Source organism: Leptodactylus fuscus, chromosome 4 (assembly GCF_031893055.1).
Source record: "Leptodactylus fuscus isolate aLepFus1 chromosome 4, aLepFus1.hap2, whole genome shotgun sequence".
NCBI lineage: Eukaryota > Metazoa > Chordata > Amphibia > Anura > Leptodactylidae > Leptodactylus > Leptodactylus fuscus.
This window is the reverse complement of record NC_134268.1, coordinates 57,255,140-57,279,361: the sequence shown is the minus strand read 5'-3', so window position 1 is coordinate 57,279,361 and position 24,222 is coordinate 57,255,140. Positions and strand designations below refer to the sequence as shown.

The 24,222-nt window shown below is 40.9% G+C and overlaps 1 protein-coding gene across 2 annotated transcripts in view; it reads right to left on the bottom strand.

Moving 5' to 3' along the window:
* Positions 1–24,222, bottom strand: part of TMEM68 (transmembrane protein 68) — a 35,193-nt gene that overhangs the window by 2,192 nt on the left and 8,779 nt on the right. For both annotated transcript variants that reach the window (XM_075270556.1, XM_075270557.1), the window contains 4 exons: positions 20,354–20,521; positions 8,356–8,549; positions 6,814–6,874; positions 6,017–6,156 (listed from right to left, as the gene is read on the bottom strand). In XM_075270556.1, the coding sequence (XP_075126657.1) occupies positions 6,017–6,156; positions 6,814–6,874; positions 8,356–8,549; positions 20,354–20,521 (563 nt within the window). The remainder of the gene's footprint in view (positions 1–6,016; positions 6,157–6,813; positions 6,875–8,355; positions 8,550–20,353; positions 20,522–24,222) is intronic.

Genomic DNA, 24,222 nt, shown 5'->3' with positions numbered 1-24,222 from the left:
CGCGCTTGAGCTACATTCACTGCTAGCTCTATACTATTGATATACACCTCTTGAACATAGAACCGCCTACTTTCTTAAGCCAACCAATCACAGTTAGAGCTACTCCGCTTCATTGAAAGCTAGCCCTGACTACTACAACTATCCATAGGTTCAATCCCAACTGCCTATATCCATGACTAGAGGATAAACGAGGAAGTTAAAAACACACTTAACCTCACCGTACGTTCTAAACAGTGTGTCTAATACACCTTTTCTAACTAATCATCAATTGTAATTTTTATTTTTATATTCCTCTCTATAGGTGGATTAAATGAAACTGTCCTTAAAACAACTCCTATACCAAAAAGTAGAATATGAAAATCACTAAGTCAATACATATTGCGGAACGTATTTTAGTAATTTCTCAAACAACACAAATAGGTTTAGAAGTTAATAGTAATCTAGGGTTTGTGTCGCCTCATTGTTCCGCAATATGTATTGACTTAGTGATTTTCATATTCTACTTTTTGGAATAGGAGTTGTTTTAAGGACAGTTTCATTTAATCCACCTATAGAGAGGAATATAAAAATAAAAATTACAATTGATGATTAGTTAGAAAAGGTGTATTAGACACACTGTTTAGAACGTACGGTGAGGTTAAGTGTGTTTTTAACTTCCTCGTTTATCCTCTAGTCATGGATATAGGCAGTTGAGATTGAACCTATGGATAGTTGTAGTAGTCAGGGCTAGCTTTCAATGAAGCGGAGTAGCTCTAACTGTGATTGGTTGGCTTAAGAAAGTAGGCGGTTCTATGTTCAAGAGGTGTATATCAATAGTATAGAGCTAGCAGTGAATGTAGCTCAAGCGCGGATTGGCTGGCGTCTGCGACAAGCAGTTTTCCTTCAGGTCCGCTGATAATAGGCGGGGCCTATGCCGCTATCTGAGATGAAACTAAGTAGCTCTATCCAGGATTGGCTAGAGGAAGATGATAGGTGTGTCTATAGGTAGTGGGCGGTTGCCTTCTCTACATAGACAGGAATTGGGAGAAGTAGTCTTCCTTCAGGTCCGCCGATGTGGGGCGGGGCTTAAGCGATTTCGAGCCTATTAGAGGATAGATGTATTCTCCGAGAATAAAAGTCACAAGAAAGTTTATAAAATAATAAAGTTAAGGTGATATGATGTAATAAGTTTTTGGTTTGACTTGCTTATAGTTGTTTTTAATAGATTTTTAATGTTATGTATACTTTGATGTGTCATATTAACAAGATTTTTGTAGGAGTGGCAAAATTGCGTAACCTGTTAAATAGCGGGCGGAAACGCCTAGTTGGAGGGAGCCTGATGAAGTGCAACATGCATGAAACGATCGTCGCTTCTGTCATACCTTGTTTCATCTATATCTAATCCCGTATGTGAGTGACACAATGTGGGTTTTTTTTTAACGGAATGAATTAAAGTTTTGTCAAGTTTTATTCACTGGCTGGCGAGTGCCCTGCTTTTTTTCTACGTTGCTATATATCTGTGGACTTTCTTCTTGTACAATACAGAGAGCACCCAGCCATGTATTCACTGGAGAACGTCTTTTTTACCCAGTGCTACGCCCCATAATGTGTGTGGGTTGAAAAAGGCGTTGTTTTACCGCTGAGATTTGCCGCATATTTCTAATGAATGTGTCTTGGTAAAAGTGGTGCCGCTGGTTGTGTTTTTTCTGTGGACTACGTTTGTTACAAATGTCACATCCATTATATTAGGATGAGAGCAACGAACGGTAACGGAAATTGAGTGACAGGTGCAGATGGAGCCCTTGTCAACTGGTGTCCATTCTCATTCACTCTGATGTAAAAAAAAAAACAAAAAAAAAAAACCACGATGGAAGATACCATTATTAAATGTTTGTTTCTCTCATCCATCATACGATAAAAGCAATGGGCGGTGCTCCATCTGCACCAGTTGTGCTATCGCCGTTTAAGTCTTTTGCTCTCACCTAAGGGTGTGAACTTACCTCTAGAGTTTCACAAATCTCCATTTTGCACAATATAATGCTGATAAGACAACAAAGAAACTGAGGAACTTTTATCAAAAGTAGTATAAGGAAGAAGTTAAAACGCTGTACAGTTGCCCATGGCAACCAAAGGAATCTTAGTGTACTGTTAGTAGCTTTTTAGCTCAGCTCCAGTGAGGAAATGGTTCGGCTAAAGGCTGCTCATTATCTGAACGCAACGCACTTGGAGATCCGCCATCTTACCATTATTACCTCAGGCTGCAGTCTGGCCCGTTTAATTCCCTGCCACTATGGTAGTCCCCACATACTAATCACAAGCCATACACTGACCACTGTAGCCAAATACTGCCACATACATACGATCAGCTGTAGAAAAATACAGTAAATAAAGACCCGTGGGGACAATGAAGCTGCGCAGTACCGGTATTAAATGGGTCATTTTTTAAAAAAGAAACCATTCCTTGCTACACCTTCTTCTTTAAGGGGTTGTCCAAGATTAGATATTAATGGTCTATACTTAGGCCATCAATATCACATCAGTGAAGGTGAATGCAATAACATGGCCACTACACAGTGTACAGAGCTGTTTGCTTCTGGCGCTGTACACTGTGTACCGGATAACATACTGACGGGGTGCGTTGGCTACCACTGATCTGATATTGATTACCTATCCTAAGCATCAGCCATGAACATTCAGTCACCGCCAGCCTATCTGCCTATCTCCTGGATCAAGTGCAGATCTCCATCACATAAGTGAATCATTCTAAACTTTAGGAAACAAAGCATTAAGAAAACGGCGACAGCCTAAATAAGGAGAGTGTCTAATAATATTTATAAGGTTAATATGAAGTGTTATTTTATCTTAAGAACTTGTAGTTGCGGATACTGGAGATTATTAATGTTTCATTCTAGAATATTTTCTTTTCCTGTCTAAATACACAATAATATCACTTGATTAATAGGGCAATTACACATAGCATCTAATAATTGATTTCTATGTTTTCCCTTTCATCATGCTTCAATTATTCATTAACTGTATCAAATATTAATAACCTGAGAGCATGGGCAGGATGATAGCAGCAGTCAGGGCCATTGTGTGAGCAGCATGCAGCAAAGTTCAGAAAGAAGGGGTCCTGCGCCTGCCATCTCCATCCTGACCCAACAATGTGTGACCAAGGTCCAGTATGAACGCCACACACTGACCATTCCCACTCTGATGATCAGCACTGTCTCTTAAAGGGGTATTCTCATCTCGCTTGTTCACACAACTGCATGCTGTGTGCTCTCTTCACTTCCTGGTCTTCTCGGCACATTGGTGGGCGGGGTTTCACTTGCTCTGCTATGTGTGCAGTTAGTAATGAGGGATTGGTTGTAAATGAATTACCACAGTATGAAGCTGATGTAGAAGATGATGTAGCAGAGCTGGATTTGAGTCAGTTTGCAATACATACAGAGGTACCGGACTCCCTATCTCAGCCCTTATCAGCCAAACTCAATTACACCGTTTGATAAGTGGAAGAGCAGGAGATAAAACAGCTCAGAAATACCGGAGCTCTCACCTCCCCCCTCCCCTATCTGAGAGCAGGAGCTCCGTTACTTGTCTGTGGTAGAGACATACACAGCTCAGAGCTGCTGCTGAGCACTCAGCCCCTCCCTCCCCCTTTGAGAGCAGGCAGCTAAGTCACTTGGGGACTGAGCAGATAAGCTCAGCAGGGGCCCTGTGGTCATAGAAATGCAGTGTAAACAATAAAGTGAATAAATTAAGATAGTGACCAAACAAAGCAGTTTTGATAAAGCAATGTATTTAGGAAAAGTCTTAAATCCACATAAACTAGCAGTATAGATAGGATGCTTTTGATGGGACAACCCCTTTAATGGAAGATGCCCCTACTGGAGACAGTGTGTTACAGCAATTGACATACTCCTGACACTAGTCCCAGACAAAGAAAGCAATTATCCCGGAAGCCCGGAATAGATGCACTTGATGCTTGGGTGTTATCTTGCGCTGTGTGAGCACATTTGTAGCATTGACTCCACCTTTGCAGCAAAAGGCAATAATAACAGCTTCTGATAAAGATACTGGGCCATTTACAAAAAGCCAAGAAAACTTGGGTAATATTTGCCTGGAGCATTGCATGGGATGATATAGGACTGTGGGACCTCTCAGTCAATAAAAATGCCCAATCTGGTCAAAGTTCTGCATTCAAAGAGCAACTTTCAAAATGTTCTCAATGAAAACTTTGAGAAATGTCCATATTGTATTTACAATGGAGACATAGAAAATGTGGAAGACATTAGTTCAGCATGTAGCTGAAGACCACAAGCAGACTGGGCACCCTCCTTCGCCCGCCCTGCAACACCCATATTCGCACAATGGACAAGGTGCAGATTGGAGCACGTTTAGTGCAGGAAAGTACCTTGAAAAATGAATCCCCCCCCCCCATAGATATCAATCGACTTAGCTCCTCTAGCCCTATTCCATGCTGCCCACTGACAGGACTGCATGTACAACATCACAGGTTCTCCGAATGGTCAAGATTTGGCCATCTGAATTTGCTCATGGAAGCCATTGGGTTGTATATTGCCTTGGGGGTCAATTAGTTTTGGAGTCTTTACAGACTCTCTTTCTTGTTCCCTATAGGAAAGATTAGGTTTTATTTCCATGTATGGATGGTAAAAATGTCAAGTCCCAGAAATATTTGTGGAGTTTAATTTGAGACGAGTTGCAAAATATGTGCAAATTTATCTGTCTCAAAGACCTGGCACGGTTATTCAGCTTTGTGGCTATTGGCGCTCATTTTCAGTGATGCTACAACTTGTTAGAGTTGTACTGGGTGAACAGGGCTGGGGTTAAGTTACTCATATGACATCTCTGCATTACTTTCTCAGTTTGTGGTCACAAGGTATGTTTCTAATCCTATTAAAGGTCCTTACATTGAATTGTTATTAGTAGGCATTTTAGATCTGACAGACTCCCTTTAAGCTGTAGTATCACACGAGCTTTATGTTTTCTTTTGTTGATTTATTAACCATTCATTAGTATACAATTCATTTTATATCGGGTATATACCATAATATGCAAATCTTCTGCGTGGTATGTTTACAGTATACATATTTACAGTATACACAGTAGTGATCCCATATCTTTACTGTTGATCAATATTCAATAACGTAGGGAATATGCAGCCAGCATGAACATGATTTATACAGAAATTATATATTGCTGGTGTTTGTCCTTTCCACTTATTCATATTGAATGATCCAATATCTGATGCTTTTACCATCAGTTAAGGGAAAGACATCGAGTGATCTGGGTTATTCATCCAAAAAAGCTCCCATACAAAGGCATCCATTTTCTAGGGGTCTTCTAGCACAATGATGGTGATAAGGTCAAAGCAGTGTTTCCTGATTAATTAGGCTGAGTGTCAGCAGTAAGGAAATGACACCAGACACACAATGTTGGTATTGGTTCCTCTGTCAACCAAGGAGGAAATACTGATGCACTTTTATTAAAATAATGTGGGGTTAAATAGTAGCAGAGAAAGGAAGAGAGATAACAACGACGACGTAAGTTTTCATATTCATTCCTGATTGGTACGATACATCTCAATCAAACAGAAAAAGTTTAAGCAGCTCCATATATATATAGCCAGCTGCTCCCGGTCCTGTGTGGTAACCTTGGGGAGCTGTCTCATACATTACATGATTATAACCCTCACAATGGTTTTAACTAGCACTGCAGAGGGCTAGAACCCAAAATGGGCAAGACAAGACAGCTATCATTAAAGTACAGAAAACCTCAAGGAATGCCTTCAATGAAACATTCCAGTTATGTTATTGATTTATCACTTACCAAGAAGAAAAAGCCACATAGCGACCCTGATACCCCAGTCATTTCAGATTATAAACCTCAAGAGTCAATGGTCTCACTAGGGGAACCAGCCTGGCATGTGGCAGCCACATATCTCCTCATAAGGTGTCAGACTGGGTAGGAGACAGGTCGTGGACAACTCCTTTTATGCTACTGTATATCTTACCTTCTCTGCCAATTCATTTGCTGTGATATTTGGGTCATACTGGATAGGGTCACCAAGATATGTGCGAAATTTCACTGGAAATCCACCATACACCGGAACAAATGGTATCTTATACTTCTCATACATCCATCTAAATATCCCTATGAGAGTAAATGGAAATAAATACATATATTTTACCCCAAGCATAAAGAAATATCATTTTTTTTAAAGGATTTTCAGACCAAAGTAAAAAATGATGGACCGATAATCTGTCAACTCCTAGAGTCCCCATCATAAACAGTCTCCACACAGTAGCCTTCCCAGCCATCCTCTGTGCGGTGCACTGCAATACTGCCCCATTCACATTACTAGGATATCTAGGTTTCATCTGTGCATAAAGTTCTAAGGGCCCTCGTATTCATGTTCATGTATTTGTACTGACTGGCAGTGGCCCCCAAGATCTGACCCTGCACTCGAGATAACCCACCAATGTTTTGCTCCCCAAAAAACTTGCATAGTAACTAAAACAGTAAGTTAATTATTGCTTATTTCTATAATAAGTGACTAAGAAGTTTTGTAACTTTATCATACTTTGCATTTCCTCACCACCAAGATAAAAAAAACACAAAACATCCTGACATTATGCATCGAAAGGAATTGCTATGGCTTGCAAGAGAAGTGACCATACACACCAAGCCTAACCCATGAGCTTAGATTTATTACTGATCACAGTCAATATAGTTTACATGGCTTTTCTGCTGGTGAAACTGCACAAAAGTAAACCAAGATTATACAGCGAGCAATGAGACAATTCTTACGTAAGCATCCAAGAGATCGGAAACCTTCCCGGACGTTCTGTGTAAACATTGGAATGATAGACTAAGGAAAGAAATCAAAATCATTAACAAAATAGTCTTACACACTTCTAATGCAGTTCAGTTGTCGTTGTAGAAAAAGCACTTTATCTCCTACCCTGTGTCTCGTTGGCGGTCACTTTTGCCCTGTCTACATGGAGCAATGGTTGCACATGTATGCTGCTACTCCACTCATTTGGACGGGTCTGCTGGATATAACTGAGCACCGTACTAAACCATCTCTGACAGTATTTTGGACAAAAAGACAGGTATGGACTGTCCATTCCTTATATTTCTCAGAAAAATCTACAAAAATGAATACAAAGTTTTTAGTATACCTATTAATCAATGTGTATAAGCCCACTAGCAAGGCAACCTCGGTATAGTGGGCCCTACTCTACTGGGTGCGGCGCTGAACAGCAACCACTATCACCGAAACACAGCGCCTATGGGGGAGCAGCCCAGTAACAACACTGTGGCCAGACTAAGTCCCCAGGCTCTGGAGTGCACATCCCCACAGGCACAGCACGACAGGAATGGCAGCCAAACCATGTGAACAGATCTCAAAAAGTTGACCTTACCATATGGTCTCAATCAGAGGACTGAGAGACAGTAGATGGATTCCTTATGGACAGAATGATAAGAAATGAACATGAAGCTCTTAGTACATATATTCTGACAGTTCAATAGAGATGAATGGAGAAGTAACAGGCCTACATGACTGCTGCTCTATTTAGACAAGGATATAACGGACCCCCCATTCTTGTTATCATAGAGAATAATGTCTTTGTAGGCAAACCCCTTTCACCACCGCCAACAAGTCCAGCTCTTTACATCATGTAATAGTCACAGCTCCACTCATTATGGAGCAGTTGGAATTTTTTCTCTAACCCCCACTGTTCCTGAGTAGAGATGAGCGAGTAGTATTTGATTGAGTAGGTATTCGATCGAATACTACGATATTTGTAATACTCGTACTCGGTCGAATACCACGCGGTAAACGTAAAGGCCAAGTATGAGTATTTCGAATTTCATAGTATTCGATGGAATACCGTAGTATTCCATCGAATACCTACTCGTCGAATACTACTCGCTCATCTCTATTCCTGAGCAATCAATGCCGTTAGTTTTGGTACCTGATATACTATTTAGTCTCTATACTGTCAGGAGGGCGGAGTCAGACAGGAGCACACAAGGGGTGTGACTCTGAGCTCTGACACTCGTTGTCTCTTATTAGAGCTCTGAGTCACACCCTTTGTCTCACACCGCCCTCAATCAGTGCACAACTATGTAATCACTGACAAAGGGAATGGTAACGCCCAGCTGACAATTTATTCATACATTCCCCGGTAGAATAATATGGAACTAGTATAATGCAGAGTTCTAAGGAAAATGTTACAGTACACAGGAAATAACAGTATTTTCTAAATGTTAGGAGAATGGACAGGACCTCTTTAGGTATTGGAAAATTAGAGAATGTTACTCTGCAAGTGTTGGTAGACTTACCACTTGAGCGTCGATAGCCACTTGTGCAAAGCCTGTGCGGTTTCCCCACATGATAATATAGGTTTCATCACTGAACAAAGCTTCCCGTACTCCTCCCGGAGAGATAGCCAAGAGATGGCCATTCTTCAGAGCTTTCACACACTCCTCCTTTGGTCCATGGATTACACTAAACACGTCAAGCAACGGTTTAAAACCTGTAATATAAATGACATTACCTTATAGAAGTTGTCCCGCTACAGACACTGACCCCCTATCCTCGGCTATCAGTCTCATACAGATGAATACAGGGCAACACACATGAGCATCAGTCGCTCTATTCATGAAGAGAGACTCCAGAATCCTGTTCTCAAAATCAATGGGGGTCCCAGCAGTCGGCCCACCCCCGATCAGGAACTTATCACCAAGGATTAGGGGTCTATAACTGCACAACCACTTTATATTGATGACAAAAGCACTGACTGAAAGGCAATGGGGGAGATTTTTATTATGCCACTGCAGTAAATGTGATCAGTCCTACAAGGCTGCTTTTTGTCACAGCCCTCCACTATCCCTCTGTAGCTCTTCCTGGTAGTTAACCAACCTTCAGCAATGCTGTGAAATCCCTACTGCTATTCTGTTTGCACCATATATAATTCAAGAGTGACTAGCAGAAGAAAAAAAAAAGATGACCAACTGTTAGGATCACATCTTCCATCTTGTATTCTGTCAGCCATTTTATAAGCATTTTCTGTTCTAAGCTTCATAAGGATGTCTGTTTAGAGTCTAAGAGACCCCTTTAGGGGATAAGGCGTGTGGAATGTTAATGGTTGGGTTATAACTCCTTATCTATTTGTGGTCATCTTTGAGAGTGGGTGTAGAAACCGGTTCAAATAACCTGTTTGGTCGTTAGCCCCAAGGCCGGAGCGGACCAGTACGTGATCATTATCTCTCTTTCTGTGATATACATCTAGAACTAGTGTATGATGTTGGCTTACACATAAATATCTTAGATACTTTTTCATGTCATGAGAAAGGTCATCCCAGGTTGGAGTGTAATAATGATATGCAGACCTCAGCCAATAGTCATGTGCCAGGCTTGTCTTATATCTCTATAACCAATCGTGTTGTACCTGATTAGAATAGCCAAGCCAGCTCTTTGTCTGTAATGTATTTAAACTACCTTTTTCTTATAATAAATCAGAACTCACTTGATACACAATCACCTGCGTGTCTGTGTGGCTTTTCCAGGCCCAATGGGTGGTAGCCCATCTAGGCCTGTTAATTAATTATTTAATTTGGAGCTCTGCAACATACTATGAGGACTCTTTAATGTCCGCAACAAATTGGCGCCCAACGTGGGGCTTGAGAAATAAGGAGACGGTTTGCTGATCCCTCGGACGACCAGTGATTACAGAAGTTCCTGGGACCACAGATCCAACAAAAGTCAGCGCTGCAGGTAAGAACTTTTTTTTCTTACCAATCTGATCTGTGTTCCTAAGGACTTCTTGTACTCCTGTCCGAGTGTGAGGTAAACACATATGTTCCTTATATAGATATCTCAAGCTTTTTTGCAAAGAACCTAAGAGCAGTATGTTGTATGGGTGTTGCTAGCTAGGAACTTGGGCTGAAATTGTTAGCTGATCTGTTATGGTTGTGCATTCATTGTATTCATTTGTGTTCTGTGGAAAGTAAGTAGTCACGTGACAAAGGGACATAGTGATCCCTAAAAACCCTCCATCTGACCTTAATTAGTCACTTTTGATTTAGATACAGTAGTATCTTGGAAAAAAAGGGCAGGAAAAAGGCAGAGGGACCTTGAAAGTCACTTTTGATTTAGATACAGTATATATAGTGTGCTGTATCTTGGAAAAAAAGGACAGAAGGGAAGGAGGAAATCCTCTAAACTGATCTTAAAAGTCACTTTTGATTTAGATACAGTATATATAGTGTGCTATATCTTGGAAAAAAAGGACACATAAGAGAGTGGAAAGTAGGAAAGAAAAGCACGCAGAACAGAATGGGAGGAGTGCAGAGTCAGCCAGTATGGAAAACAGCTCAAGAGATAGTTAGAGAAAGAGCAGGGAAGAGAGCAGTTGGAAGAGGATGCAATAAACTGTTGAAGAAAGCAAAATGTAGTGCAAATGGAGTGTTAAACAGCAGCCATTGGGAAAGATTTGCCTCTCAATACAGAGGCTGGGTTCAGGATCACAAGCTAGGTGAGATATTGGATAATTGGACGCAGGTAAGCAGGGAAATAGAAAGGGAGGGGTATAGAAATAAGGAACATGAGGGAGTCATGTATTATGCCCCCCCTGAGAAAAACCCATCTCCCTATGGGCAAAACTCTGCACCATCTACTCCAGGTAATCCTGATGGGTGGACATGTGCTAGATGTGGTCAGAAAAGAGCCTGTAAACCAAAATGGCGGCATAGTGAAGCCCCTGCCTTATTACAAGCTGCCAAGGGCCTTGAGTTAGATCACAGGTCTGAGAAGGAGAAAAAGGTATTGCTTGCCTTCAATAATAAAAATTCTGGCCAGAGAACTCGCAACAGACAAGGAGGCAAACAAAAACACAATTACAAGTGTCATCACTGTGGGAAGCCAGGCCATTTTATAAAAGACTGTAGGTCCCTAAAAGCTGGAAACCCCCCAGCTCAGGGCACTGACTAATGTGCCAACACCCCTCAATGAGGAGTTGGCAACCCTGTACCAGTCCTCCCTGCAAAAACATCAGAAGAAGGTGTGGCAATAATACATAAAACAAAGGGGAGGTAGTGGGGGAAGAAATCCCCTTCTTAGTGGATACAGGGGCTGCCATTTCTGTTGTTAAAGGATGCCACATACCTTATGAGCCGAGGACTGATAAATCTCAATCTTGTGTTGGATTAAGAGGAAAAAGAATCATTTTAAAAGAAACAGTGCCACTCAATGTAAAACTTAGAGGGCAAAATGTCACCAAATTGCTTGTTAGTGACGATGTGCCAACATCTCTTAGTGGTACTGAGGTGTTAACGGTGCTTGGTGCAAATATAAAATTTGATCTTAGTGGGGAGGTACAAGTGGAAACATCAGCTATTACCACTGATGAATTTTATATGCTGGCTGTCTCATTGTCTGAGTCATTTCATGTTTCTGTACTAACTAAGGAGGAATCCACCCAGCTTTCCCAGGTACCAGATAAATTCACAATGAGTGTCAGGCCCCTCCCCCACCTCCTATTGTCCTCTGTATATCCACAGCAGAGGTATCATGTTATACAGGTTTGGTAGGTGTCAGCAAGAAGGGGGAAGGGGAGACAGCAGGTGGCTAAGTTGTCAGCTATAAGTGAGATTGTAACATTGTAACACCATTGGTATAATATATGGAGAATTATGAATATATGGTTTAATAATTTGTAACTGTATAGGGTAAGGTGGTCATATAGATGGTATGTCGAAAGAAAAGAAAAAAAATATTAATATGTAATGTTGGTATCAGTATTGGCTGTTTAAATCACATTAAATGTCTTTAGATTTGGATTAATGGCATAAATTTTAGATAATCATTATTATGTTTATTTTCCAGTGACGAGAAGACGAAGCCATCTAATGACATGTTTTGTTTATTTTTCTTCAATATCCAGCTGTGCAGGAATTATAACTAACCCTGTGATTATTTGTAGGAAAAGAGACAATAAGTGAGATATCACTGTACAAAATATATGAAAATTGACAAGTTTTTTTATGATTCAATGGATGTGTGTGTGTCTGGAGCTCCAGTGTGAAGTTTGCATGTATGTATATGAATGGGCCCATATGTGTTACATGTACATGCTCTGTTTGTTCATGTTTATATTGTTACATTTTTAGTCTCCACAGGGAGCAGATGAAGAAATTGAATGCTGATAGTCCCACAGAGGGTGGTGACAAGTAGATATGAGTTCCTTTCCATCGTTGAAAATATATATATATATATACACAGTATGTCTTCTGGTGAATATGAGATGTACTTGATATACCATGTACATGTACTAGGTACTCGGTGTTTATTGGTTATGAGTTTATACTATAAACCCATGAATGTTAACAATCGGGAATTATTTTGTGAAAAAGTTTTATCTAATACTTGGACAATGTTATTGGTCATTTCTATTCAGATTGATCCTTCTGATATGGGATTAGGCACCATAAAGGGGTAGGCAATGCATGTGAGCTATCTTAATATGTACACGCAGGAAAAGATAAATCATAGTTTTACAAAACAAAAGTGGTATTTCTGCGGCATTGTTTGCTACAAGGTGATAGACATCTGACTAAGTAGATCAGAAGGCACTCGGATATCTGCTCTGTAATGTGTTTTTGTGTATAAATTCTTGTTATGACGGGGGAGGGGGGAGATAGATTGATCCCTTAAAGTTTTGCCTTCTCTGCTGATATATTTTGAGCATTTAATGAATTAGTTGTAATTCTGGAATAATTAGAAGTTGTAGAGAATTGAATTTACTTAGGATTGTATAAATAAGTCTGAATACAGGTTTGGCAAGTTTTAGCCAGCCAGCGACTTACAATGGCTGTACCCTTAGGCTACAGTGTCTTAATTAGTGTCTTAATTAGGTCTCAAAAGTTCTATTGTATATCTGCTGAGGGCAAATAGAGTATTGTATTGCCTTGTATAGCTTAAAAGTGAGACACTGGAAATCTAATTAGACAAAAGAAGTGATAGCAAAAACCACCAGTGTATGAAAAAGATTAGACAAATGTTTTATGGGAGATTAAGTGAATATTATTGTGATATGATATGTTGATAATTTTAATTTTTCTTGTGCCACAGATAGACAGACATGAACCTGATGTGTTTTCCTCTATCAGAACGGTGGTAAGGCAATCCTCACACAGATAGACAGATGTCATATTTCTTTGGCAAGATAGAGCAGCATGGAATTTGCTCTACATCCTCCTCAAACATCTCATTTCAGCGTTATTTGACTTTTGAATCCTGCAACTCTTATACCAGTAGGAGTTCATGATTCAAAAGGGGGGAGTAGATAATGAGATATTTAGTAGATGAGATATTTTTAAACTCCTCTCAGAAGAGTCGGCTTCAGTCATGTCACTGACGCCCCATTGGAGAATCCTGACTATGAGATGTTTGTAGACGGTTACAGGTACCTAACAGAAAAAGGCAAATTTGAATACAGGGTATGCTGTAGTCATTATACATGACACCATAGTATAAGAAGCCCTTCCACCACACATGTCAGTATAAGATGCTGACCTTATAGAAGCCTGATAGCACAGCAAACATTTACACTGACTCCAGGTATGCGTTTGGCATTGCACATGGTTATGGTCCAATATGGAGGTCCAGGAACTTCCTGATGGCACAGGGCAAACCAATTAAGAAAGGAAACTTAGTAAGTCAGTTGATGGAGGCCACATTGCTTCGTAAGCAGTTGGCAATTGTGAAAGTCAGAGCTCACACAAAGGGAAGAGACCCTGAGAGTATTGGAAATTAGAAGGCTGATTGAGCAGCGGTACTACTACCATGGAAGGGTCTCAACCAGGTGAGAAAAATAGCAGACCCCAAGGGGCTGTACTCTAAGGTGACTGGTGAGGAAATTGAGAAATGGACAAAGGCTGGTGCCAGAGAATGTGAAGGAATGTGAAAATGGGGGATAAATCAGTGTACCCCCAAATGGCTGGTTTGGCCCACGGTAAGGTGCATGCCTCTTGAAATGCCATGGAGTCATTAGTGGGTAAACTATAGTTTGCCTCAGCTTTTGGAAGGGCTGCAGGGAATCACGTAAAAGAATGTCACATAGGTGCTCTACACAATCCAGGGCAGGTAGTTAAGACACACCGCATGCACACCAAAACCCCTGTATTCATTACATATAATTGCCTGAATCTGAACGTACAAATGTGTTGGTCTGTGTATTTGTTCTCAGGTTGGATCAGCCGAGCAACGACACAGGTAACTGCCAAGAAATTGATATCTGAGCTTGTGTGTAGATTGGGGATACCTGAGATGATAGAGTCTGATAGAGGGACACATTTCACAGGTGAGATAATGAATAAAATAATGTATGTATTTCGGATTGAGCAGAGTTCATAAAAAGTGAAAAGTTTCTTTGAGTAGAAGTAGCCATGTGTGACCTGGTGAGCGGAGGATGGGCGGCTGCAGGATTTAGTATCACTACTGACAGATATATGTGAGCCTGCATGGCATGTTGTAAATGAAAAGTGTCTTTGAGCCATGCCCAGAGCCCTTGTACCTGCTCCAGAGATTGCAGGATAACTATATGCTATAACTATAACTTTAGTAACTACTAAAGGTGAGACAGTATAAGTACGCGCTTGTGTGTATAGTGATTTCTCTTCAGGATGGCCTGGGGCATATCTGGTGAAGAAAGCCATCACAAGTGGGCTGCAGGTAGACGGCTATTGAAAGATGTAGAGTGTCACTTGTATTTGTATCTTCTGTAAGGTATCCTCCTGACAGAAGAATTGGTTTTAGCCCATAGCAAACTTTCTTTGGGTCAGACCCTAGGTTAGGATTGTATTATGGTGTACGGACTGACTATGTGATGTCTTGGCAAAAACATCTGACTAATGTATAGTTTTGAGTTTTCTCCTCCCTCTCAGATTTTAAGTTAAGTGGATGGGACCTATTCATTTGAACCAAGAGATTGATGACACGTGAGAAATCCTCTTGAACCAAGATTTGATGATTCGCTCCAAGTGCTGCTAACTACTAATACTCCTATGAAACTTGACGGAAAGCCTAATTGTGTCCATGCTTCACATTGCAAAGAAGTCTCTACACACAGCGATGAAGATTCTCCTGATATTACTGTTATAGATTATTCTGGCGATAAGCCTGCATAGAACATTTGACAATGAGTGGGATAATAAGTTTTTTTTTTCTTTAAACATCATATGATCTTGAACGAAGATCTGAATGTGTCAGACTGTAGGATATGTCCTCATAGCCCCATATTAGCCTCAGTCATGTTATATAGCTGTTTTCATAACACAACAGGAAGTAATGATACATAGTATAAGCAAGTGAATGTATAATCAGACTGAAAATAACAGGCCAGAACTATGATTGAGATTAATTTGGAATACAGGAACATATGAGGGGAATCTGGAAAGGTCCAGCAGTAGATGTTAAGTCACTGAAGTACCTAAATATGAATTCCTGTATCCAATTATCTCAAAATGGGGGAACTGTTAGGATCACATCTTCCATCTTGTATTCTGTCAGCCATTTTATAAGCATTTTCTGTTCTAAGCTTCATAAGGATGTCTGTTTAGAGTCTAAGAGACCCCTTTAGGGGATAAGGCGTGTGGAATGTTAATGGTTGGGTTATAACTCCTTATCTATTTGTGGTCATCTTTGAGAGTGGGTGTAGAAACCGGTTCAAATAACCTGTTTGGTCGTTAGCCCCAAGGCCGGAGCGGACCAGTACGTGATCATTATCTCTCTTTCTGTGATATACATCTAGAACTAGTGTATGATGTTGGCTTACACATAAATATCTTAGATACTTTTTCATGTCATGAGAAAGGTCATCCCAGGTTGGAGTGTAATAATGATATGCAGACCTCAGCCAATAGTCATGTGCCAGGCTTGTCTTATATCTCTATAACCAATCGTGTTGTACCTGAATAGAATAGCCAAGCCAGCTCTTTGTCTGTAATGTATTTAAACTACCTTTTTCTTATAATAAATCAGAACTCACTTGATACACAATCACCTGCGTGTCTGTGTGGCTTCTCCAGGCCCAATGGGTGGTAGCCCATCTAGGCCTGTTAATTAATTATTTAATTTGGAGCTCTGCAACATACTATGAGGACTCTTTAATGTCCGCAACACCAACTAAATGTAAATTTCTCCATCCTGGTGTCAGGTACAACTGAGGTTTCATTCTAATGTATGTGTATAATATACTTTTATTAGATAGATATTATCAGTAGTGACATCTGCAGGGAAGGAAGTAGTAACTTGTAGTTCTCTGTAACTGCATATAAAGAAAGCTAAGAGGAGATTTTTAGCCTAGAGATTGGGCAATTTCAGATTTATTTTAAATATGTATTGTATAAGTATTCTGAATATTCTGTCTGCAAACATCCGGAAAGATTTCTTTTAGTATTGCAAAAGCAGGAATTGCCACATCTGGACTTCCTAGATCAGTGCTTTCTAATCTTAAGAAGTTCCAACTATCTCCAAGCCTATAACCAGTCATGGTTCTGAAGAAAGTTGCTCAGCTGTGGCAAAGTTTAGCAGGAAGAGGAGGAAGATCCTTGTTATTTCACATAGTTTGGCACAATATTATAGGGGTTGTCCTGTTTAGCAGATAAATGTTATGGTTTGTATAATAAAAAGTTGTACAATTTTCCAATGTACTTTCTGTATCAATTCCTCACGGTTTTCTAGCTCTCTGCTTGCTGTCATTCATTCTGCTTATTGCCAGTGAATAAAAATGAGTCCATGGTCATGTGCTATACAGTCCATGGCTATGTGATATACAGTCCATGGCCATGTGATATACAGTCGGTGGTCATGTGATACTCAGTCCATGGCCATGTGATATACAGTCCATGGCCATGTGATTTACAGTCGGTGGTCATGTGATATACAGTCCATGGCTATGTGATATACAGTCCATGGCTATGTGATATACAGTCCATGGTTATGAGATATACAGTCGGTGGTCATGTGATATACAGTCCATGGCTATGTGATATTCAGTCCATGGCTATGTGATATACAGTCCATGGCCATGTGATATACAGTCCATGGGCATGTGATATACAGTCCATGGGCATGTGATATACACACAGGTGCCGCTCGTTACAGTCACAGAGCCATCAGACATCTGCCAAGTAACGAGCTGTACACCTGTGTGTACATCACATGACCATGGACTAATTTTTATCCACAGGAAATAAAAAGTTAATGACAGCATGCAGAGATCTAGAAAACTGTGAGGAATTGATACAGAAAGTATATTGGAAAATTGTACAACTTTTCATTATATAAGAAATAACATTTATTTTCTGAAACTAGACAACCCCTTTAAGAGATGTAGGTGGTGTAGATAAAGGCTTGTTAAGGGGAAATATGTGATAAGCCGAAGTGAAATTTGCAATACTTCATGTCCCTTGGAGTAGCAGAGTGGCTAGGGGCAGAGGGAGGCTCAGCTGTTGCATTGCTGCCCTAGGGTCCTAGATGAAAATATGAGCAAGGGCAGCCTATGCTTGAACTTTGTAGGTTACTGTGGTTTTCCACCCATGTAAAAATAAACAAAAAGATTTAGTGTAGTGTTATATGTGCAATAGGTTGTTCCACTGGGGATGGTGGATTATATTATAGAGCAATGGTCAATTCCAGGTGGCACATAGTAGGGGGAGACTAGGAGTCTTCACCCAGCTTTCTTACAGAGAGGATGTGTGTGAGCAGAGCTAGTACCTAACAGTTTATGCAACTGTGCCGCAGCCCTCAGACAGGGACAAGATGGCTGCCTGGTGAGGTTCGGAGTAGTTTTGTGCCATTTGTAGAATCTGAGTACTGTTACATCACAGGCCTGTGCCACAGTACAGACAAGGCAATCCTAGGTAGAGACTGGCACATACAGTGGGGCAAAAAAGTATTTAGTCAGTCACCAATAGTGCAAGTTCCACCACTTAAAAAGATGAGAGGCGTCTGTAATTTACATCATAGGTAGACCTCAACTATGAGAGACAAAATGAGAAAACAAATCCAGAAAATCACATTGTCTGATTTTGTAAGAATTTATTTGCAAATTATGGTGGAAAATAAGTATTTGGTCAGTAACAAAATTTCATCTCAATACTTTGTTATATATCCTTTGTTGGCAATGACAGAGGTCAAACGTTTTCTGTAAGTCTTCACAAGGTTGGCACACACTGTTGTTGGTATGTTGGCCCATTCCTCCATGCAGATCTCCTCTAGGGCAGTGATGTTTTGGGGCTGTCGCTTGGAAACACGGACTTTCAACTCCCTCCAAAGGTTTTCTATAGGGTTGAGATCTGGAGACTGGCTAGGCCACTCCAGGACCTTGAAATGCTTCTTACAAAGCCACTCCTTCGTTGCCCTGGCAGTGTGCTTTGGATCATTGTCATGTTGAAAGACCCAGCCACGTTTCATCTTCAATGCCCTTGCTGATGGAAGGAGGTTTGCACTCAAAATCTCACGATACATGGCCCCATTCATTCTTTCATGTACCCGGATCAGTCGTCCTGGCCCCTTTGCAGAGAAACAGCCCCAAAGCATGATGTTTCCACCCCCATGCCTCACAGTAGGTATGGTGTTTGATGGATGCAACTCAGTATTCTTTTTCCTCCAAACACAAAAAGTTGTGTTTCTACCAAACAGTTCCAGTTTGGTTTCATCAGACCATAGGACATTCTCCCAATACTCTTCTGGATCATCCAAATGCTCTCTAGCAAACTTCACATGGGCCCGGACATGTACTGTCTTAAGCAGTGGGACACGTCTGGCACTGCAGGATCTGAGTCCCTGGCGGCGTAGTGTGTTACTGATGGTAGGCTTTGTTACATTGGTCCCAGATCTCTGCAGTTCATTCACTAGGTCCCCCCGCGAGGTTCTGGGATTTTTGCTCACCGTTCTTGTGATCATTTTGACCCCACGGGGTGAGATTTTGCGTGGAGCCCCAGATCGAGGGAGATTATCAGTGGTCTTGTATGTCTTCCATTTTCTAATTATTGCTCCCACAGTTGATTTCTTCAATCCAAGCTGGTTGCCTATTGCAGATTCAGTCTTCCCAGCCTGGTGCAGGGCTACAATTTTGTTTCTGGTGTCCTTTGACAGCTCTTTGGTCTTCACCATAGTGGAGTTTGGAGTCTGACTGTTTGAGGGTGTGCACAGGTGTCTTTTTATACTGATAACAAGTTTAAACAGGTGCCATTACTACAGGTAATGAGTGGAGGAAAGAGGAGACTCTTAAAGAAGAAGTTACAGGTCTGTGAGAGCCAGAAATCTTGATTGTTTGTAGGTGACCAAATACTTATTTTCCACCATAATTTGCAAATAAATTCTTACAAAATCAGACAATGTGATTTTCTGGATTTGTTTTCTCATTTTGTCTCTCATAGTTGAGGTCTACCTATGATGTAAATTACAGACGCCTCTCATCTTTTTAAGTGGTGGAACTTGCACTATTGGTGACTGACTAAATACTTTTTTGCCCCACTGTATATCATACCAAAGCACATGCCACTGGAAATACCATCACCAAGCTCACCCCTTATCCACAGTAGATGCTCATGTAAGATCTCCATCTCCATTTTATCCAGAAGCTGTTGGTTTCCATTTACATTGTTATCTAATAAAGTTGAGAATGGTTTAACCTACAACCCTGTTTCTTGTTTTACCTGCAGCTTCCCTAATGGGCACTCCATCTTCCATGTGGCTCAAGAGGGCTAAAAACCATTAGGATGTCCCCTGGAGGAAGAATATGATCCCATCAAGTAGCCTACAGGCCCCTCAGCTCTGCAGAAACCTGGGGGAGCTGGATGAGTTTATTATCCACCATGACAACTCCTATTTGAAGTAGTACTACTCCCAGCCTCTGGGTTCTCTACAATGGGATGCTACCGGGGCAGCACACATACCCCCTTGACCTGAGGAGTCTGCCATTCTATTTTATAACTATACCCTACAATTGAGACATATTTATTTGGTCAAAATAATACGGTGTCGAGGATACATGTCTTGAGGATACATGAACACAAGGAGTTAGGATAAGTGAAGTAAAAGCAGTAGAAAGGTCTTTTTATGTCAACGCTGAACTCCCTAAAGCAACAATAATATTTCACCATGCAAAACTCACATTTCTTACTTTTGAAGTAATTTTAGCAAAACACGGACAGAATAAGCAGAGCAGCTGCTCCTTATCTGTAATAAATGATAGGTTTCCATGTCTGGCTCTAGATATAATAGTCACTTACCCAGCGGATCGCTTTCAAATATCACAGCGCGATTACTTACCTGGTATTTTAAAAAGAAAGTGGTCCCCCACCGAGTGACAAGTCCTTCCTTTCAGGAGAATGACCTTTGCTACAAAGTAATAATAGTCTATGGGAAGCGCTCCATGATAATACACAATTAGCGCAGGCCCATTCTCCGGTACTTTCTCCAAGCCATAAATTTCATAACCTGTAAAGAGAATAAAATATAGGCTTGCATAAGTTCTATCATTTATAGGAGATAGAACACCAGAGGAAAGTTTAATCAGAAAGCCATTCAGCCATAAATCAGGTATTTCCAGAAACACGTATTCTCCTATAGCCCTATGACCTATCACTACAATACCGTCATCGTCTACATGTCTTTTAGGGATAGAAGAGATAGATCCGCATCTCGTTTTAATCCCTTGTTACATAGATGTGGATCATACCTCTGGTAGAGGGGTGGTGATAAAGCCCATTCTATAGATAAGCAGTGGGCTACATTCTAAAGACCCCCACTATACAAAAAACCCCACTTTGTATACAGTAGGTGTATGGGGCCTATGGACATATAGGAGAAGGAATACGTCTTATATATAGCTCCAACATGTATATAAATAAGTTGCGATTTTCATGATTTTCTCAAAAAATATTATCAACAAATTAAGGATTTTTTTTCTTACATTTTTTAAACAAATTACAGCTCATTATATAAAATTGATGCAGTCTTCATTCACATAGCGGTATTGAAATAACACGGAGAAGGATATAAATGTGGACACAGAATTGCTTTGTCTGTCTTAGATCGGACTAATCATAGGAATGAGACGTCACTAATCCCATCAGTAAGCTTTCTCAGAATTTAGTCTTTCTTCACACGTTTTTATTTACGCTAGGTTCACACCTGCATTCAGGGTCTCCGTTCTATGGTTTCCGTCTTCTGCATGCCAGAAGACGGAAACCATAGACCGGGTCCGGCCGTGCGCGGCGGTGAGCGTTTTAGGCTCTCCGCCGCGAAACCGGATTTTTTTATCCGGACACAGAGTACTGCATGTCCGACTCTGTGTCCGGATTATAAAACCCGGTTTCGCGGCGGAGAGCGCAAAACGCTCACCGCCGCTCACGGACGGACAGCTTTCTCACCCATTCAAATGAATGGGTGAGAAAGTCTCCTGCAGGTTTCCGTCTCCTGCCTCTGTTTTAGGCAGAAAACGGAAACCTCAAGTACGGAGAGGGCAACGCAGATGTGAACGAGCCCTTAACAGTTTTCTGAGTTTATAAAAATCTCAATTAGTCAAAGGTCCCATTTTGTGAGCCGCAGCAAAAAAGAGCTGCGGGAAAAACCGCAGCAGCAACGCATTTTCACAGAATGTCTGCAGAGAAGACTTTCTGCTTCAGTTAAACCTATAGGGACGCATTGTGGGGTCCCCGGCCTTAAACTAATCAGTTTGTTTTCCTACCACCTTTTGTTGTTGTTTTTTTTTAACACAAGTTTTTGACAGTTTTTTTAGGTATTTTTTTTAAGGTGTCCTATCTAAACACACCTGATTAAAAAACGCCTGTCATTTGCTAAAAAATAAAAGCCACCAACCCAAAAAATGCACGCAGGAGAAGAAAAACTCCACTAAACAAAAGTTGCAATAATGCAGGTTTTTTTTGTTGTTGTTGGCAGACTTTGGTCTGTTTTTTTGTAATCCACTCCTGGCTTTACCTTTCATGTCCTCAGGCACATGCGGTTTTTATATTCTGAATATACGCTGAATTCAGCGTTATGTGCCCTGGTGGAGGTGCTATCAGTACAATTACCGCTAGCTCTTCACTATTAGAGGGGCATTCCTGACAGTCTTGCTGGGAACGCCCCTCCTGACAGTACTGTGTGTAGCTCTATACTATGAGGGGGTGTTCCATACTGCCCAGCCATGACGCTGAGCGGTGAGGAATGCCCCCTCCCCCCCTGACAATATTCATCCATAGACTAGTACTGGCGGTATATAAAACCGTATGTGCCCGAGGACATGAAAGGTTCTCTTTAAATGGGTTTAGTCATCAGGAACAATCATCGCCTATCCACAGTATAGGTAGATCATAGTTGATCGGTGGGAGAACAATCCCCAATTTTGCTAGAATGGAGGACCTTTATCTTTGGTCACAGAAGATGGTGTATGGAGTAGTGCACAAGCATATATTCTTCCCTATGGGATGTACAGAAACAGACAAGAAGGGGGGTCCCCACATCAAGCAATAAGTCATAGACACTATTTCCCAGCAATAATATCCAGGTTATTCTTTTTTTTCTATATATATGAAATAAAAACATATTTACTATGAGGAAAATAATGTTACCTTTGCCTGGAATATACCAACAAGTAGCTGCATTCACTGTACATCATATGTGCTAAATCAAGCAAAAGACATATTAAATGTAAAAATGAATCTTTCCACAGAAATTCTGGGAATATTTCCCCTGACTACTTCATATAGGCATACATATCTATAGATTGCATTCAGCATTACCACTTCCAATTAAGTTTATGGAGCTGAACTGCAATTCCAGATAGAGCCCATGGACAAGAGTGCACATCCTTACTTTCCCATCTCAGAAAACCTCCTCAAGATAAATGCAGGCAACAAGCGTAGTAAAAAACACACGCATGAGCATATGGCGCTCCTGGAGGGCTTCTGGGCGCCGCTTCTTTTGTGAATAAACCCTTGGGACAGCTTCATACAAAGGACTTTCTGAAAAAACAACACAGCAGTTTTGACGCAGTTGTTTGAGCCAATCCAGCAAGAAGGAAAAATTGGAGTCCTTTCTTTATACTGGGTTCCCATTCATTTGGAATCCACTTCTATTTGGCTCAAAAACTATAGTACAAGAACTGCAACAAAAACTGGAACTTATTCCAAAAACACAGTGTATGAAGCTGTGTGTGAATTGTTCATCCTAAGACCTGCTCTTTTTACATAAAGTAATATTGACATATGTAATGCATCCATAGAAAGGGCTCGTTCACATCTGCGCCCGGTTTCCGTTATACAGGTTTCCGTTTCCAGTCCGAAACTGGGCAGGAGACGGAAACCTGCAGACATTTTTCAAGCCCATTCAATTTAATGGTTTTGAAAAGTGTCCTGTCGTGCGTGCCGGTGAGCGTTTTGTGCTCTTCGCGGCAAAACAGTTTTTATTTTTAACCGGACACAAACTCGGACATGCAGTACTCTGTGTCCAGTTTTAAAAAAAATGGTTTCGCTGCTTACATCATTTAAAGGGGTTGTCCAGGATCAACATTTTTTTTTTTTTTTATTAGGCCAGGAAAGGTGGGGAAAAAAAAGCAAACAAATATACTCACCTGTCACCGGTGCTCTGATGTCTCCTATTGCAGTCCAGTTCTGCTGCTCTGGAGTTCTCCGGCAGAAGTCCCTGCCGCATATGACCACTGCGGCCAATCAGCAGCCTAAGGATAGGGACACGGAACTTCACCGTGTGTCGAGGAAGAAACACCAGAGCAGCAGGATCAGGCCAGGCCACATTGGGAGACACCGGAGCACCAGGGACAGGTTAGTATTGTAATTTTTTTTTACCTTCCCTAGCCTTATATTAAAAAAAAAAGGTTATCCTGGAAACCCCTTTAATAACTGCTGCTCCACTGGTTTTAGAACAGTTGTAATTTTTTCCTTAGTCCCCACCGTTCCTGAGCAATCAATGCTATTATCTTTGGTGTCTGATATAATATATTGGACCTGCATTGTCAGGAGGGTGGAGTCAGATAGGAGTTGACAAGTGGTGTGATTCTGAGCTCTGACACTGGCTGCTTCAGATGTGAGCTCTGATTCACACACCCTGCATGACACCGCCCTTCTGACATTACAGAGCTGAAATAGCATATCAGACACCAAAACTAACTGCACTTGTTA